At 38.0% G+C, this 14,160-nt stretch overlaps 1 protein-coding gene across 6 annotated transcripts in view; it reads left to right on the top strand.

Moving 5' to 3' along the window:
* Window positions 1-227: 227 nt before the first annotated feature.
* The window catches only part of HNRNPD (heterogeneous nuclear ribonucleoprotein D), a 17,452-nt gene continuing 3,519 nt past the window's right edge, over window positions 228-14,160 (top strand). The window contains exons 1-5 of one of the 6 annotated variants that reach the window (XR_009052874.1): window positions 350-1,026; window positions 2,857-2,913; window positions 11,989-12,157; window positions 12,771-12,932; window positions 14,034-14,160. The exon at window positions 14,034-14,160 is cut by the window's right edge and continues 5 nt beyond it. Coding sequence is in view for 4 of the 6 variants with exons in the window: in XM_057729881.1 (XP_057585864.1) it covers window positions 791-1,026; window positions 2,857-2,913; window positions 11,989-12,157; window positions 12,771-12,932; window positions 14,034-14,160 (751 nt within the window). In the remaining 2 variants the exon portion in view is untranslated. Of the gene's footprint in view, window positions 1,027-2,856; window positions 2,914-11,988; window positions 12,158-12,770; window positions 12,933-14,033 lie in introns of all 6 variants that reach the window. The other 5 variants (XR_009052875.1, XM_057729881.1, XM_057729883.1 and 2 more) reach the window with 5 other exon arrangements.

The raw sequence follows: 14,160 nt of genomic DNA, 5'->3' as shown, positions 1-14,160 counted from the left end.
TCCGGCCGGCACCGCCAACACACAGGCAGCAGCCGACTGTGCGCCCCCCCTCCCCCCCTCCCAAGCCGCAGGCGCACAGGGCACTGCCGCCTTCCGGGAGGTGCTACCACACCCCTGCCCGACGCCGCGGCTCCCGCCCGCTGCTGGCGGGGAGGGTGGGGGGTGGGGGTGGGGTTGCTGGGTGAGCCGACCAGGAAACCTCTGAAAAGCAGCGGCGGAGGAAGGGGCCCTTCTAGCCGCGCCCCCGAGACACCGCTCCTTGTTCTCGATGGTCCTCCCGCGGCCGTCTTATAGAACGCCATTTCCGGTTCCTTTTAAAGGCCCCACGCTGTGCGGCGCGGCGCGTGCGAGGAAGGTATAAAAAGGAGTGAGAAGGCGGGACCGAGGAGGAAGGGGGGAAAAAAACTAGCGGTAGAGGGGGCGGGGGAGGTGCAAAGGGCGCGCTCGCGCGTCACGTGACCGGGACGCGCCGTTCTTCCGTCGGCCATTTTAGGTGGTCCGCGGCGGCGCCATTAAAGCGAGGAGGAGGCAAGAGCGGCCGCCGCTGCTTCTTATTCTTTTTTAGTGCAGCGGGCGAGAGCGGGAGTGCGCGCCGCGCGAGAGTGGGAGGCGAGGGGGGCAGGCCGGGGAAAGGCGCAGGAGCCCTTGCAGCCACGCGCGCCTTCTCTGTCTTGTTGTGTGCTTCGCGCGGTAGAGCGGGTGCGCGGCAGCGGCGGGGATTACTTTGCTGCTAGTTTCGGTTCGCGGCAGCGGCGGGTGTAGTCTCGGCGGCGGCGGAGGCAGTAGCACTATGTCGGAGGAGCAGTTCGGCGGGGACGGGGCGGCGGCGGCGGCGGCAACGGCGGCGGTAGGCGGCTCGGCGGGCGAACAGGAGGGAGCCATGGTGGCGGCGGCGCAGGGGGCAGCGGCGGCGGCGGGAAGCGGAGCCGGGACCGGGGGCGGAACCGCGGCCGGAGGCACCGAAGGAGGCAGCGCCGAGTCGGAGGGGGCGAAGATCGATGCCAGTAAGAACGAGGAGGATGAAGGGTGAGTAAGGGGCGGCCCGGGATAGTCAGGCCCAACTATCCCCCCTCCCCCTCCCTGTCCCCCGCCATTAGGCCTCGTTCCCGCTCTCCGCCCGCCCTCCAGGCTCCAATGCAGCCTCTTTGCACTGTTCTGTTCTCTTTACGCCGGGCTCCCCCGGGCTTTCGTTTCCTTCTCCCCCTGCCTGCTAATCGCCCCCTCCCCCATCACACACGTTTCCACCTTTAGCCGTCACCATGCTGCTCCCCGGCCCGCCCTCCTTCCCTCCCTCGTCTTGGGTCTCCTCCCACCGACTTGGCCGCCAGGATTTTTTCCCGCCTGTCGGGGGGTACCTTTTTTCTTTTCCTGCTGTCTTTTCTTTTCCCAGTTTTCTAAAGTTCTGGGCATAAAAACGCAATCAGACATAAAAGTGCTTATGTGTGGACAACTAAGGTTTATTTGGTGCTTTTCACTCCAGCATCCCGAGAGGATGCGATTACTTTATAAGCACATGCTTCGGGAAGCGTGTATGCTGTCCAGCTCTGCGCCTCCCGTCTCGGCTTCAGGCCGAATGTTTTTTTAGTATTTTGAGTAAGTTTCGTCTCGACCTCTTCATTTTTCTACTGTACACCATTGCACAACGGCTTGTTTACATAGTTCCTACTTTTTAGCCTACAGAACCAACTGGGCTTGGTGAAATTCCCCGAATCGCCTGTTGGTACCTTGGTTTTGCTCCAAGGGCTTTGAGTTCCCTGTCGACGGGCCCTGCACTTGACTGGAGCTGTTCTACCTCCGGATTGCTGACTGCCCTTCCCCCACCCCGCAGAGTTTTTCTAACCGCGCACCTTTTTCGCGCCCTCAGCTATTGGGTTCTTCAACTGTTCGGACAGACTGTACTCTTACCTTACCTTTTCTGTGCAATTTTCATTTTTTACAACCCACCCCGTGCCCAGGATCCTTTTTTTGGTCGCTCTTGATTTCTCCTCGCTCTCCCACTTAAGTTAAAGGAGGCCCACCAGCCTCCTTTCATAAAATGAACAAATTCTGTAATGTGCTATGGCTTTTTTTTTTTTGGCAGGTTTTTAAGTAGTAACTTACTTCCTCCAATTGGAATACGTTATATTATTTAAAGCTGCATAATGTTTATTAGAACGCAGCATTTGGGAGCCGGGAGCACAATACAGGAGTTAGCAGGAGGGACTAAATCGGGGTTCTTGGTTGGGTTTTCTTCTTAGGCCCATTACTGATCGCTGATCTTGGGTTAACGTTTCAATTACTTTTTGTAATTGGGGGGGGTGTGTTTGTGTGAAACTTTTTTCGCTGTAACAAGGACAAAGGTGTTGATGGAAGGTAAAAGCAATAAAATGTCGCTTTAACTTAGTGTGAGAAAACATGATTTCCTTTATTGGGTAAAAGCACGAGCTTTGAGGGGGGAGAGAGAAGCCCTTTGGAATATAGGATTTAATATTCTCAGCCTAGGCAGACTGTTGTCGGGCTGTTTTGCTGATTGTGCTGGCTTTGGGAGAGTGGAGGTGGGATGGGAAAACTAGCTTTTCTTTAATTATCTTGAATTATATATAGCTTAGTTTAACAAAGAGATGTTAAATGTTTGGAAACTTTAACATTTTGGTTTTTTCTGAATTCTGTTCTTTGGACAGAGGCACCCAAATGATTGTGTAACTTACTGTTTGGGGCAGGCTTTCTGTTCTGATTTTTCAAATCACAAAGCAGCTGCCTTTGTAGTTATCTACTCTTGAACTGAAGTGTAAATGAATTAAAGTTTTTAACCCTAACAATGTCAAAAACTAAAACTAGAATTTTGATTGGTTGCTGTACCGGTTGTTAATTCCCTAGCCATTCAAACTCCTCCCCACGACACTCTGAAGCAGCGACGGCACAGCGGGAAGAATGGTAAAACTTTTAAATTTTATTTCTGTATTATAAAGGTTTCAGTAGTCATAACATGTGGAGGCTGTTTATTGGTTAGTTGCCCACTGATCCCCAGGAAATTCTAGACTTTAGTACAGTAGGATATTTTGTACCTGGGGTGTAAAACCTTTTTAGGCATCGTGTGTGATCTTTGGGCAAAATTGATGCCATTACATGGTTTCTGGTCTGTGGTAATGCATGTAATTGTGGTTTGGTCAATTAAAGATTAATGTAAGTAGTATAATGATATTTTTATATTTGGGCAAGAAAAAGTACTACTTTAAATTTGAATTGTTTTTGTTAAGACAAAACTTTTTTTTTTGTAATTCTAAGTTTAATGCTATACGTGAAGGTTATCTGATATAATAAAGTGTGTTTAAAATGTATTGCATGTTATATTGAAATATTCTGGAGATGTCTACAGAAAAACAATTTTTTAAAATAGTGTTTGTATGTATGCAAAAATGAAATTTTTTAAATCACCAGCCATATTTGTAAATAGAAGTTTAGTAAGAATTGCATATGTACTATTAGAGACATGCTGATGTGGCTTTCCACTACAGCTTAAATCAGATTTTTAGATTTTCAGTGTGATTTGGTTGGAATGTTAATTACAGTTGGTTGGTTGACATGTATTCACTATTGCATGACTTTTTGGAAGGCTGGTAGATTGAGTATTTTTCTATTTATCCCTCCTCTTCTCCTAAATGTCAGTATTTCTGCCTTTAGGATTATTATTTGCGTTTTCCAGGTGTTTGTATCTACCACCAGTGGAGTTTAGAGGGCCAGTAACTTGCAGATAGTTGACTTATATCTGTACAAACTACATTCTAAGAGCCCAGTTGGGACATTTACATTTTACAGGAGCTTATTACTGTTATCTTCTTTCACTGAAATCTGTCCAGTTTTATATTGGAGATAAAGTTTGACATACAGAATAAAAGTTTGTTTTGTTTTTTTTGGCTGTGCTACGCGGGATCTTCCCCAACCAGGGATCGAACCCGTGCCGCCTGCTTTGGGAGCGCGGAGTCTTAACCACTGGACCGCCAGGGAAGTCCCCAGAATAAGAGTTTTTTGATGGAAATTATTCTGTTTGGCCCTGTGATAGTTCAATTTCACTGCTAGGTAATAGTGGCAAACTAAATAAGAATAAATTGTAACTGTACTGGACTTTACTACTCCATTACATATTTCAGATCTTATGCGAGCAATTATTTTCAGTAATTTGAAAGGACCATAAACTTAGGTTTAAAGGTTGCTGTTTTGACTCTTGCAATAATTATGATGTGCTCTATTAGCTAATACTATAACTTTGTGAGTTTTTTGAGTGACCTCTTAGGGAAAAAGGACAATTAAATATTTATAGTTAATGAACATTTTAGATTATGAGGTTCACTTTGTTAAGTGAATTTACATTTACCAAATAATATTTTCATTTCTAAAGTGTAATATTTGACTTAAAAATTTACTGTCCAAACACATGCCACAACAAAGATCCCGCATGCTGCAGTTAAGACCGGTACAGCCAAATAAATAAATAAATATTTGTTAAAAAATTACGTCCAGTTAGCCTCATCCTTTACTCATATTTAGTTTTTCTTTTCGAACAAAAAAAGCCCTGGAGACTTAATCTTTTTGGTATAAGCATTTGCCACCTTATCTATTCTTCTCTGCCTCCCAGTTTGAGGGAAATTGGGCAGAAGTTTCATAATAGTGGTGAGGTTAAGGCTGGTTACTAGATATAAAATCATCAAAATTTAATTTCTTAAACACATTTCTGTGTACGTTTCTTTTTACAGTTCTAACTTGAGACTAAAGTGATTACAGTTTTATCCTAAAATATTAAAAAAAATCAATTTGTTGTAAACTTAAGGTTTTTTTGCTTTTTTGTTTTTAAGAATAAATAGCTATTTTGAGGAGGACATGCTTGTGAAGTAAAGCAGTTCCACAATTTACTATGGACCTTTAGAGTAATAATTCATTTCCATAGTAAAATACCTTTCTGAGTTCATCTCACTGTAATTTTTCTAACTTTATCGTCTCTAGTTTTTACTTAAAAGCAATTGCACCGAGATTTCCCATTTTGATGTGAACTCATGTCCTCTATAGGGCTATGATCGTTTTAGTGTAGGTGCTTTAAAATTACTTAATGTGTGGCAAAGTATGCATGCCATGTATAGCAAGCTACTTGGAGATAGAGTTTCTACATTCTCATGATTAGTGGGGAACTATAATGTTGTATTAGCTTTCAGTTTTACAAGGTAGGTGCATTGACTTGCCTGCATTGGATTAGGCAGGAAGCAGAATAAATCCCATTCATTTATCAGCCAAAGTACCACAATACTTTTCTAATAACAGGACTGTTGATCTAGTTCTATAACCATTAGTGTATAAACTCAAGTGTGATTCTTCCTGTTTGAGGATTTTGTGAATTAATTGTGCTGTAGGTTGTCTCCTAATTTTTAAGAAATGGGTCTACCTAACACTTTTTAAAAAATATATTTGCTTCTGGGGTGTCTTGAATGTTGTTTGCTTTGTAGAAGAGCAATTACTTTTAGATAAGGCAGTCTCGTGCCAAATTTTACTGGCCTTTGATTCAGTAAGTTGGATTTACTGTAAAGTTGAGACCCTGAGTAGATGGGTCTGAATTTTAGCATTCTTTGGAAACTGTGACAAAAGTTTCCTCATTTAAAATTGCAGAAATGGGTGCCCCAAGATCTTGCGATGATTAACACATAAGGAAGGAGTACTTAATTCTTTTCATTTCAAATTCTTATCTATCATGAAGAATACTAAAAATCACCTGATCTTTTGGGTTTGGAATTGGAGAATATCATTGAAGTTTTGAGTGCTGCTTTTTGAGATAAATATACTTGTGGCCCCTTCTGTAAATGAAGTGTATACTTAACTGTAATTTAAAAACAAAAACAAAAACATTGCTTGGGTATTCTGTTGTCTGTAAGGGTGCCCTAATATAAGAAAGTTTTGAATCAACTATTGTGTGTGATTCATGGCCAACATGGAGGATGATTAGTTTTAGCTTGAAAGCATTTAAAAAGGAATAGAATAACTTTTTCCCTATTCCAATTAAAACCACCTGGAGTGTGTGCAGATTCACAAATGGAGTGAAACAACTTTTGTTAGTTGAAGTTTTGTTTGACTTTAGTTCTGCTTCAACGTTTTAGTAGATAGGGCACTGAACTGGATGCTGGAAGCGTGGGATCTGTTTCTGTTACTTCACTTCCAACAGTGTGTTCTCAGGTAATATAACATGTTTGTTACTTGGTTTGCTGATCTATGTGTTGGAAACAATGCTCACCACAGGAAGATTGACTACATAGCCTGCTTTCATAGCTTGTGTGTATTTATCCTGTGCCTTAATAGTTGATACTGCCAGTGGTTTACTCCTGTGGAGTAAAGGTAAGCATGTTTTAGTTTCTGGAGTATTTTATTGTACATTGGAGCTAGACATTTAAGACTATTTGGGGGTGGAGTGGGGAGACTCGTATTACTGGCCAACGTTTGGCCAGTAATCAGGGTGGTAGTTTTAAGTGTTGGGTCATGTTCTGTAAGCTGCTTATCTAGATTTGAAACTACCACAAAGCCTAAATGGCTAGGAAACCCAGCTCTAGTCTCCCTACTCCAAGTCTTGCGAGAGGGATAGATGAAAAATTATCAGCCAAGATACTCAAAAAGCAACCAACAGACAGTGTCATGGAATGAATCTTATATAATTTTCCCCTTATATTACTAAAAAGTAATGTGATTTTAAAGCATTGCAAGATTCTAAAATTCCTTCAAGAAAGGTAAAAATTATTTTCCGAGTTTAGTGTCGATATTTCAATTGGTTTCTAATAAAACAATTTTATAGAATTGTGAATGTGTAGTAATCTCAGTTAACCAGAACCTTAACCTCTAGGTTAAGGAAACCCCATTCCTTAACCTCTGGGTAGAGGAGAGTTTACCTTATAAAGCTGGTTGAGAGTTTATTTTAAAAGTAAAACTACAAGATGTCATTCCTGCTTAGGAATGAAATGAAGAAAAGGGGAGATTTTGGGTTACACATTTAAAAGTTTATTCAGAAACTAATTTATTAGCTATTGTGTTTCAACTCAGTCATCTTTTTTAGTCATTTAGGTTCATTCAGAGTGTGAAGAAATGAGATCTAATATATTAGCTAGAGGAATTAATCTTTTTTTATTGACTTGTTAAAAAGTTTGTCAACCTGTTTCTTAAGGTATTTTTTTATACATATTCTAAAATGATACCGTGTGATGATATCTAGTTGCAAAAAGTAAACCCCTCCTCCCCATTTTAGGCTAGCTATTGACTTAATTTTAAGCTAACTCAATATTTTATAAGGAAAAAATACATACTCGTTTCTTATCTATTGGTGAGATTTCATTATACTTAGTGTCATTTTAGGATTGTAAAGGAGTAATTATAAAATAGCAGAAGTTTTATTTAAATAAGGATTAGTGGTATGCCTGAGTAACATTACTCTAAAAGGTGACAGTGATTGGCTAGTTAATGTTATGTACTTGAAATGTATATCACATTGACATACTGTTGTAGTTTTTAAACTGTCAGAATTTGTTATGAAACCACATACGGAAGATCATGAGTTGTTAGGAAGTGTTTTAAAAGTTACAGAATACTTTTTTTGCCCCTTTCGAAAAGTGGGAAGAAGTATAATGATGTGTTTATCATTTTACCTTCAATTAATATGGTAATTCACAGTAAAAACCTGTTAGGGGAAGTATCTTTATATAAAAAATGCTTGTTCTTGAGTCGAATGTTAAACCTAGAGACCTCTGGTATTTAGAATAAAGTTCTTAGATGGGAAAAAACAGTATTAGAACAGTTTCCACCAGCCAGGATGGCTTCATATATACTGCTTTTTATATTTTGAAATTATTCCTTACTTCTGTTCCTGGCATTTATGTAGAGTACAGACAAGCCATCAATGTGATTTTGGAACTAACATTTAAGAGACAACCTAGTTTCCAGTCTGTATTTTTTACATGGGATATTTAAAATTTCTGGGTTAAGTCTTTAGCATTAAAAATAATCTTAGGATCCATTTACATAAAACTCATCCTGGCCTTTTCTCCTTAATGTTTGGAACTTCATATAGCTCATGCAGATTAAAAAAAATTTAAACCATTAAGTGAAAAAATTGCTTTATTAAATTATATTTAAATTGTGCTCTACTGTTTCTAAGTAGTAATTTATTTTTATTGAGCACTTAGGATATGTCAGACCATGTTCTGTGCCATTTAAATCCTCACTGCACATAGAGGTAAGCTCTTAGTAAGTTCTGGAGGAAGGATTTAAATCCGAAGCAGTTTGGCTTATTGCCTCTAAATTTACTTCCTCTAGAAGAGAATGTCCCACAAAGCAGCCTAAATTCTCATTTGGAGAGTTACCTGCACTGAGTTATATAACTTTGTGCCTGTCATTTAATATTATAATATGGTATAATGTCAGTAGCCATAAGGCAAGGATATTTCAGTTGTTGAGTAGGTGTTTTAAGTTGAATGCTGTATTGCCTGTGGGGTAGTAGGTAACTTTATAGATAGGATTAAGAAATTAAACTTTGTTGATACTGTAGGTGAAATCCTACGCTTTAACTGGGATTATTGATTCCTTTGCAAGCAAGGATCAGATTTTAAACATATTCCAGTATTAGGGGTCCATTTCTGCTACTTGAAGGAATCCTGGGCTATAATTTTAACTTGGCTGCTTAGGATTTTTCTGAAATTCCAGCTCTACTTCATTGTAAAGTGTTCACACATTTCTGCAGAAGTGAAAGCAACTTGAAAGTCAAGTCTTTGTGTTCAAGGCAGCAAAGGTAATCTGGATAGACAATAGGTATTGTACTTGAAGCAAGATATAGTAATATAAAATATAGAAAGTTTAAATTGATATTTTATACCATCTCAAAATTTGAGGTAGAGTATGTTAGAATTCTGGTGTTTTGGAGAGGCTAAAAGAAGTTCCCATTTATTCAGAATTAAGATAACAGACTTTTTCTTATGTATTATACATTTATCTCTTGGTGTGCATACTGAATAAAAATGGGGTGGATTTAAATTTAGTAAAGATAGAATGGATTTGGTACAGCATGTGTTCATTGTAGTATATCCACCTGTCTGGTTGTCAGTTGTGTAGCAATCTTATTAGAGCAGAAGAAAAAGAATGATTTTGGGCTGCAGAAATGGTAATGAATTTGTCTCAAAAAGAGCTGGTTAGGCTCTTGCTGAGAGGCTGTTTACTTTTACTTTACCCCAAATTTGAAAAGTTTGAGTGCCAGCTAACTTCTAAAAAATGGAAGGGGGAAGCATTTTAGAACAGCAGCTGCTGATTGATTTGGCAAAAATGAAACTAGAACTTGTTAAAAGAGTTAAGAAATAAGATGCACTTAGTGTATTAATAAATAGAGTGCTCTAAGTTCAGAAGACCCTACAGGCATGCTACAGTAGCATAATGTGTTAGTGGTGACTGGCCCATAGAGTGTTAAATCATGATTACTCTATTTGATTAGGAAAGCAGAGAGTGTGTGATATGCCGTAGGAAAAAAGATCATTCCGAGTAATTGAAAGTTATTGAAGTTAAACAGTTGGCAAGATTAGGAAGGCAGGCAATGTTTGAGGAAGGTGAACTATTTGGCTGCTCATTCTCTAAAGGTGCTGGATAGCTGAAGTTTTACTACATATTTTGCTCTAGTTTTTTGAGAAACCAATCATCCTATGGAATATGTATAAATTATAGCTAAGATATTTAATATTCTGGATAAATGGGATTTGATTATTTAAGAAGGATAGCCTCTTTGGTGACTTTAACTCTAAAGTTGGCACATTTAACAACTTCTTTACTCAAGACTATATTAAACGTGGAAACTTTCTTTAGAGAACACTTAATAGGCCAGTTGATGAATTAGTATGGTTATCTAGTATTTAAGAAAACTGACTCCCAATATTGAGAAAAAGTTTGGGGTTTGTGAATAGTAGAATGTGCCTCGTTCTTGATTTATTTCTTTGAAATCATTTTTTGTTAATTTTAAATTGAGGACACAACTCTATAAACATTGCCTTGGTTAAATAAAATCAAAACTAGTTCCGTGTCTGAGGAACAGACCAGACAAACATAGAATTTTCTTTCAATTTTAGTTTTTTTAAAAAAGACTTGTTATTCAGGTTGAAATAATTTCAAATTGTTAAATTACTGATGGCAAGTTTCTGTAATAATCACAGAAGGGATAATAGTTAAATTTCAATTTAATTGAAGTTGTTTCTATCTAGAACTTTCCCTGAATATCTGAGCAAGGGGTCCTTGCCTTATAGTCCTTTTCTTTCTCATCTTTAAAAAGATAGCAGTGTTTTCTTTACTTTGAAAGAGTAAATGTTGATAATGTACTTTCATCTGTGAAGGAAGCGCTCTGGATCTTTAGGTTAAAAATAAAGGTGCTTAAGGCAATTTAAGTAACTTGGACTGGACATTATTTCACTGGATATGAAAGAAAATATAATCGAGAAAATACCTCAATTTTTTCCCCCCATGGAATTGGCAATAAACATTAATAATACCTGTACATCATTATGGGTGTTTTGTTATGCTCATTTGTTTATAAAATACAAAAAGGGTTAATAAAAGTTAAAGCGTGGAAATTTTATTAGTGGAAGTCCTGAATGTAAAGCATATAAATAGCCCAGCTCTAGAATACAGGTGCAAGTTGAAAACCTAACCTAAATGGGAAGCACATTATATGCCTAAAAATAAGACTTCTTTTGTGTTAACTTTATTAGAAGTGAGAACAAGTCTGATAAAATAGTAAGATCAGTAACACCTCAGTTAATCTGGCATCTTTAGGTTAAGCAAGATTTTATTCTAGGGATAAACTTTGTCCTCTTGCTGCAAGGATTGGCTTTAGTGGTAATATCCTAAAAAGCCCACAAGATGGAGATGTTCCTGCTTTAATTTCTTTTCAGAGCTGAGTTAGCACCACACCCCCATCTCCACTCTTGTCTCAATCCACTGCAGTTACGAAGAAGTTATTGACAAGCATAATTTTATTCCCGTGGTGAAGTTGATTTTTAGCTCTCACATAACAAATTCTGACAGTTTTCCCTTAAAAAACCATCTCAAGTCCTGTCTCTTTAAAGGGTAGGAGGTATATATTAGATCTTTTGTAGGAGTGGGTAAAGGGGGCAAATGTAAAAGGGATCACAGAGCTGTCAGATCTGACCTTTATGGCTTTTTGCTGTAATAAAAATAAGATTTCACTTTAAGTTTGGGGGTGGGGGGAGGATGTATATTTTGGTTTTAAAGTGTCCTGGTGGTTTCCGCTTACCACCTGTCAGTTTAGTATTTGAAAGGTTTTAAATACTTTATTGCTGGTTAACTGAGGTTCTACTGGAAATAAATCATCTAGGTTAATTAGTGGATTGTGCTTCAGTGGGTAATTTTTTTGTTCATTTAAATTGCTTATATGATTACTTTTGTCTTTATTAAGGATTCTTAGCACATTAAAACTTGGTTTACAACTTAATTTTGAGACTTTCCCATTTTATGTGCTAAGAGTTTTGTTAATGAGAGAACTTAAGAAAGGAGCTTCAGCATAGACACATGCTAGTTGCTGATTAAATGGGGACCTCATAGCCTTTTTATAAGTTTAATAAAGATTTGGAAGAGAAATTTCAAGGTGAAATTCTGTATTTTGCTGTTACCAGTATTTAACTTGTAATATAAGAAAGACAGTGTACACTGTTTTTACTTTGGGGATATATTTATCTTTTGGGCAAGTCAAAAGACTTAATCTGTTGCTTGCTCACTATTTTGTAATTATGCAGGCACAGTAGTGATAAACAAATTTCCAAAACTGTAACAAGAACACTGTAGGGTGTTCTTGATATGTGGTTATGTAGGAAGAGTGACATTTTAATGTACTGCCCAGTAAATTGGTGCAGTTTGGGGAAGGTATTATTGCTGTAGATACTTAAGGCAAAATTAAAATTTTTTTTTTTAGCATTTTAATGTTGCTTTTTGTCTTTACAGGAAAATGTTTATAGGAGGCCTTAGCTGGGACACTACAAAGAAAGATCTGAAGGACTACTTCTCCAAATTTGGTGAAGTCGTAGACTGCACTCTGAAGTTAGATCCTATCACAGGGCGATCAAGGGGTTTTGGCTTTGTGCTATTTAAAGAGTCGGAGAGTGTAGATAAGGTAGTGTGCTATGTGTTCTAATCAGTTAATAATATACAGTATGTGAATAGTTTCATACAATTAATCTGCCCATTATTTGTGATTTCCCCTTTTGCAGTTATAGAAAGAAGAGATAACAGCTTTTGCCAATACATTTTATGAAGAGTCACATTCATGAATTATTTACTGAATACGTCTGTGTGCCAGGCTCTACTATATTAAAATTAACTTTATAAACCTTAAAGGTGACTAATTAGAAGGGTATGCTGTGACAAGTTCACAGAAGTACAGATTTTGAAATTTGCTAGGCAAGAAACTTTTCACTGAATCATTTTACATTTTAGTCTTTAGGCTGCAGGGAAGTAGCAATCATGCTTATATTGCTAATAGTTAAAGACATGGTGGTTTTCTAGTAATTGATTAACCCTCCTCATTCTTAGTGACTGTTAGGTTTAAACACTGGTATATATTAGCTGATAATCACATCTCTACAATTTGACAGTTTAATTGTGAGCTGGTCAACATATGCCTGGCATTAGCTATATTTATTTAACTGTAATTATTTTTAAGTAAGTAATCTCTGAACTTTAGTGAAGGTATACATCTTTCAAATGAAAAACTTCAATTTCCTTAGGTCATGGATCAGAAAGAACATAAATTGAATGGGAAGGTGATTGATCCTAAGAGGGCCAAAGCCATGAAAACAAAAGAGCCTGTTAAAAAAATTTTTGTTGGTGGCCTTTCTCCAGATACACCTGAAGAGAAAATAAGGGAGTACTTTGGTGGTTTTGGTGAGGTATGTGATAATATTTTGACCCAGTTTTTGTCAAAATTAGTGTGACTATAATTGTGACATTATAGGGTTTTCACTGGGTTTTCCAAAGTTGTTTTGAAGTTTGGACAGATCATGTGATACCTTTTGAAATACGGATAGTTATAAACACTTTATTAGCAGGTCTTTGAAAGTTGGATCATTGCATTTTCTACTTTATTGAGGAACTGTTGTATGCATAGCATCCCTGGGCATAGCGTACACAAAGATGAAGTAGATGTTCTTATTTTGGAATTACTGGATTAGTAGGAAAAATAAAATTATAAACAAGAGGAAAAAATCCAGGTTGGATTGCCTGAGATGTAGAAGAGAATGGTTCAGTTGAGAAAAGGGAAGAAATTAAACTAAGAATGGGGTGTAGTGCCTTCTCAGTTTAAACACGTGTGTATGTGCAAGTTTTATGAGGCTAATTATAGGCTTAGTGAGATGGATTCCTTTTAATAAATGATTTAAAACTAAGATGAGAGATTTGTGGCTGTCGGACCCAGATACAGCCTGCAGACATCCTTAGTTTGATTCAAACAGAACGTATTGCATTTTTAGTTGTTAGTATTTAGAAACTGAGATATTTTTTCACAACAATCTGGATATTTAGCTTTTCTTCAGTATTTGTAAGAGCAGGCGACATTGGAACTGCCTTTTTGCATGGCAACGGCCATCTAAGATGAGTAGCAGTTTCTACCTTTGGTTGCTCATGTTTTCCAGTTTTCAGTGATCCTCGCCATTCCCCACTTTCTCCCAGACACAGTCACTTTTATTGTTTTTCTTAAAATTGACTGTTTCCCTCTGCTTGTGCTTGGTGGGTATTTGAGTTTCTGACCCTTGAATTAGGTAGCAAATGTCAGTACCCTGTGGAGCTATTTTATAAATAGGTTTAATAACTTTTTAGGTGGAGTGTATATTCTAATTTGAAGACATTTTTTTTAAAAATTTTTTTGAAGACTTTTTAAAAGATTAAAATAAACGGGGAGAGGGAGCTTGAGGGCCAAATGCATGTTTTCTTTGTGCATTTTTCCCACTAAACTTGCAAACTAAGGTATTAAAACTTTTTTTTTTAATAATCAGGTTGAATCCATAGAGCTCCCCATGGACAACAAGACCAATAAGAGGCGTGGATTCTGCTTTATTACCTTTAAGGAGGAGGAACCAGTGAAGAAGATAATGGAAAAGAAATACCACAATGTCGGTCTTA

The sequence above is a fragment of the Hippopotamus amphibius genome, chromosome 3 (genome assembly GCF_030028045.1).
Source record: "Hippopotamus amphibius kiboko isolate mHipAmp2 chromosome 3, mHipAmp2.hap2, whole genome shotgun sequence".
In the NCBI taxonomy this organism is placed as follows: Eukaryota; Metazoa; Chordata; class Mammalia; order Artiodactyla; family Hippopotamidae; genus Hippopotamus; species Hippopotamus amphibius.
Note: the sequence above shows the minus strand (reverse complement) of the source record. Positions and strands in the feature narration are given on the sequence as shown.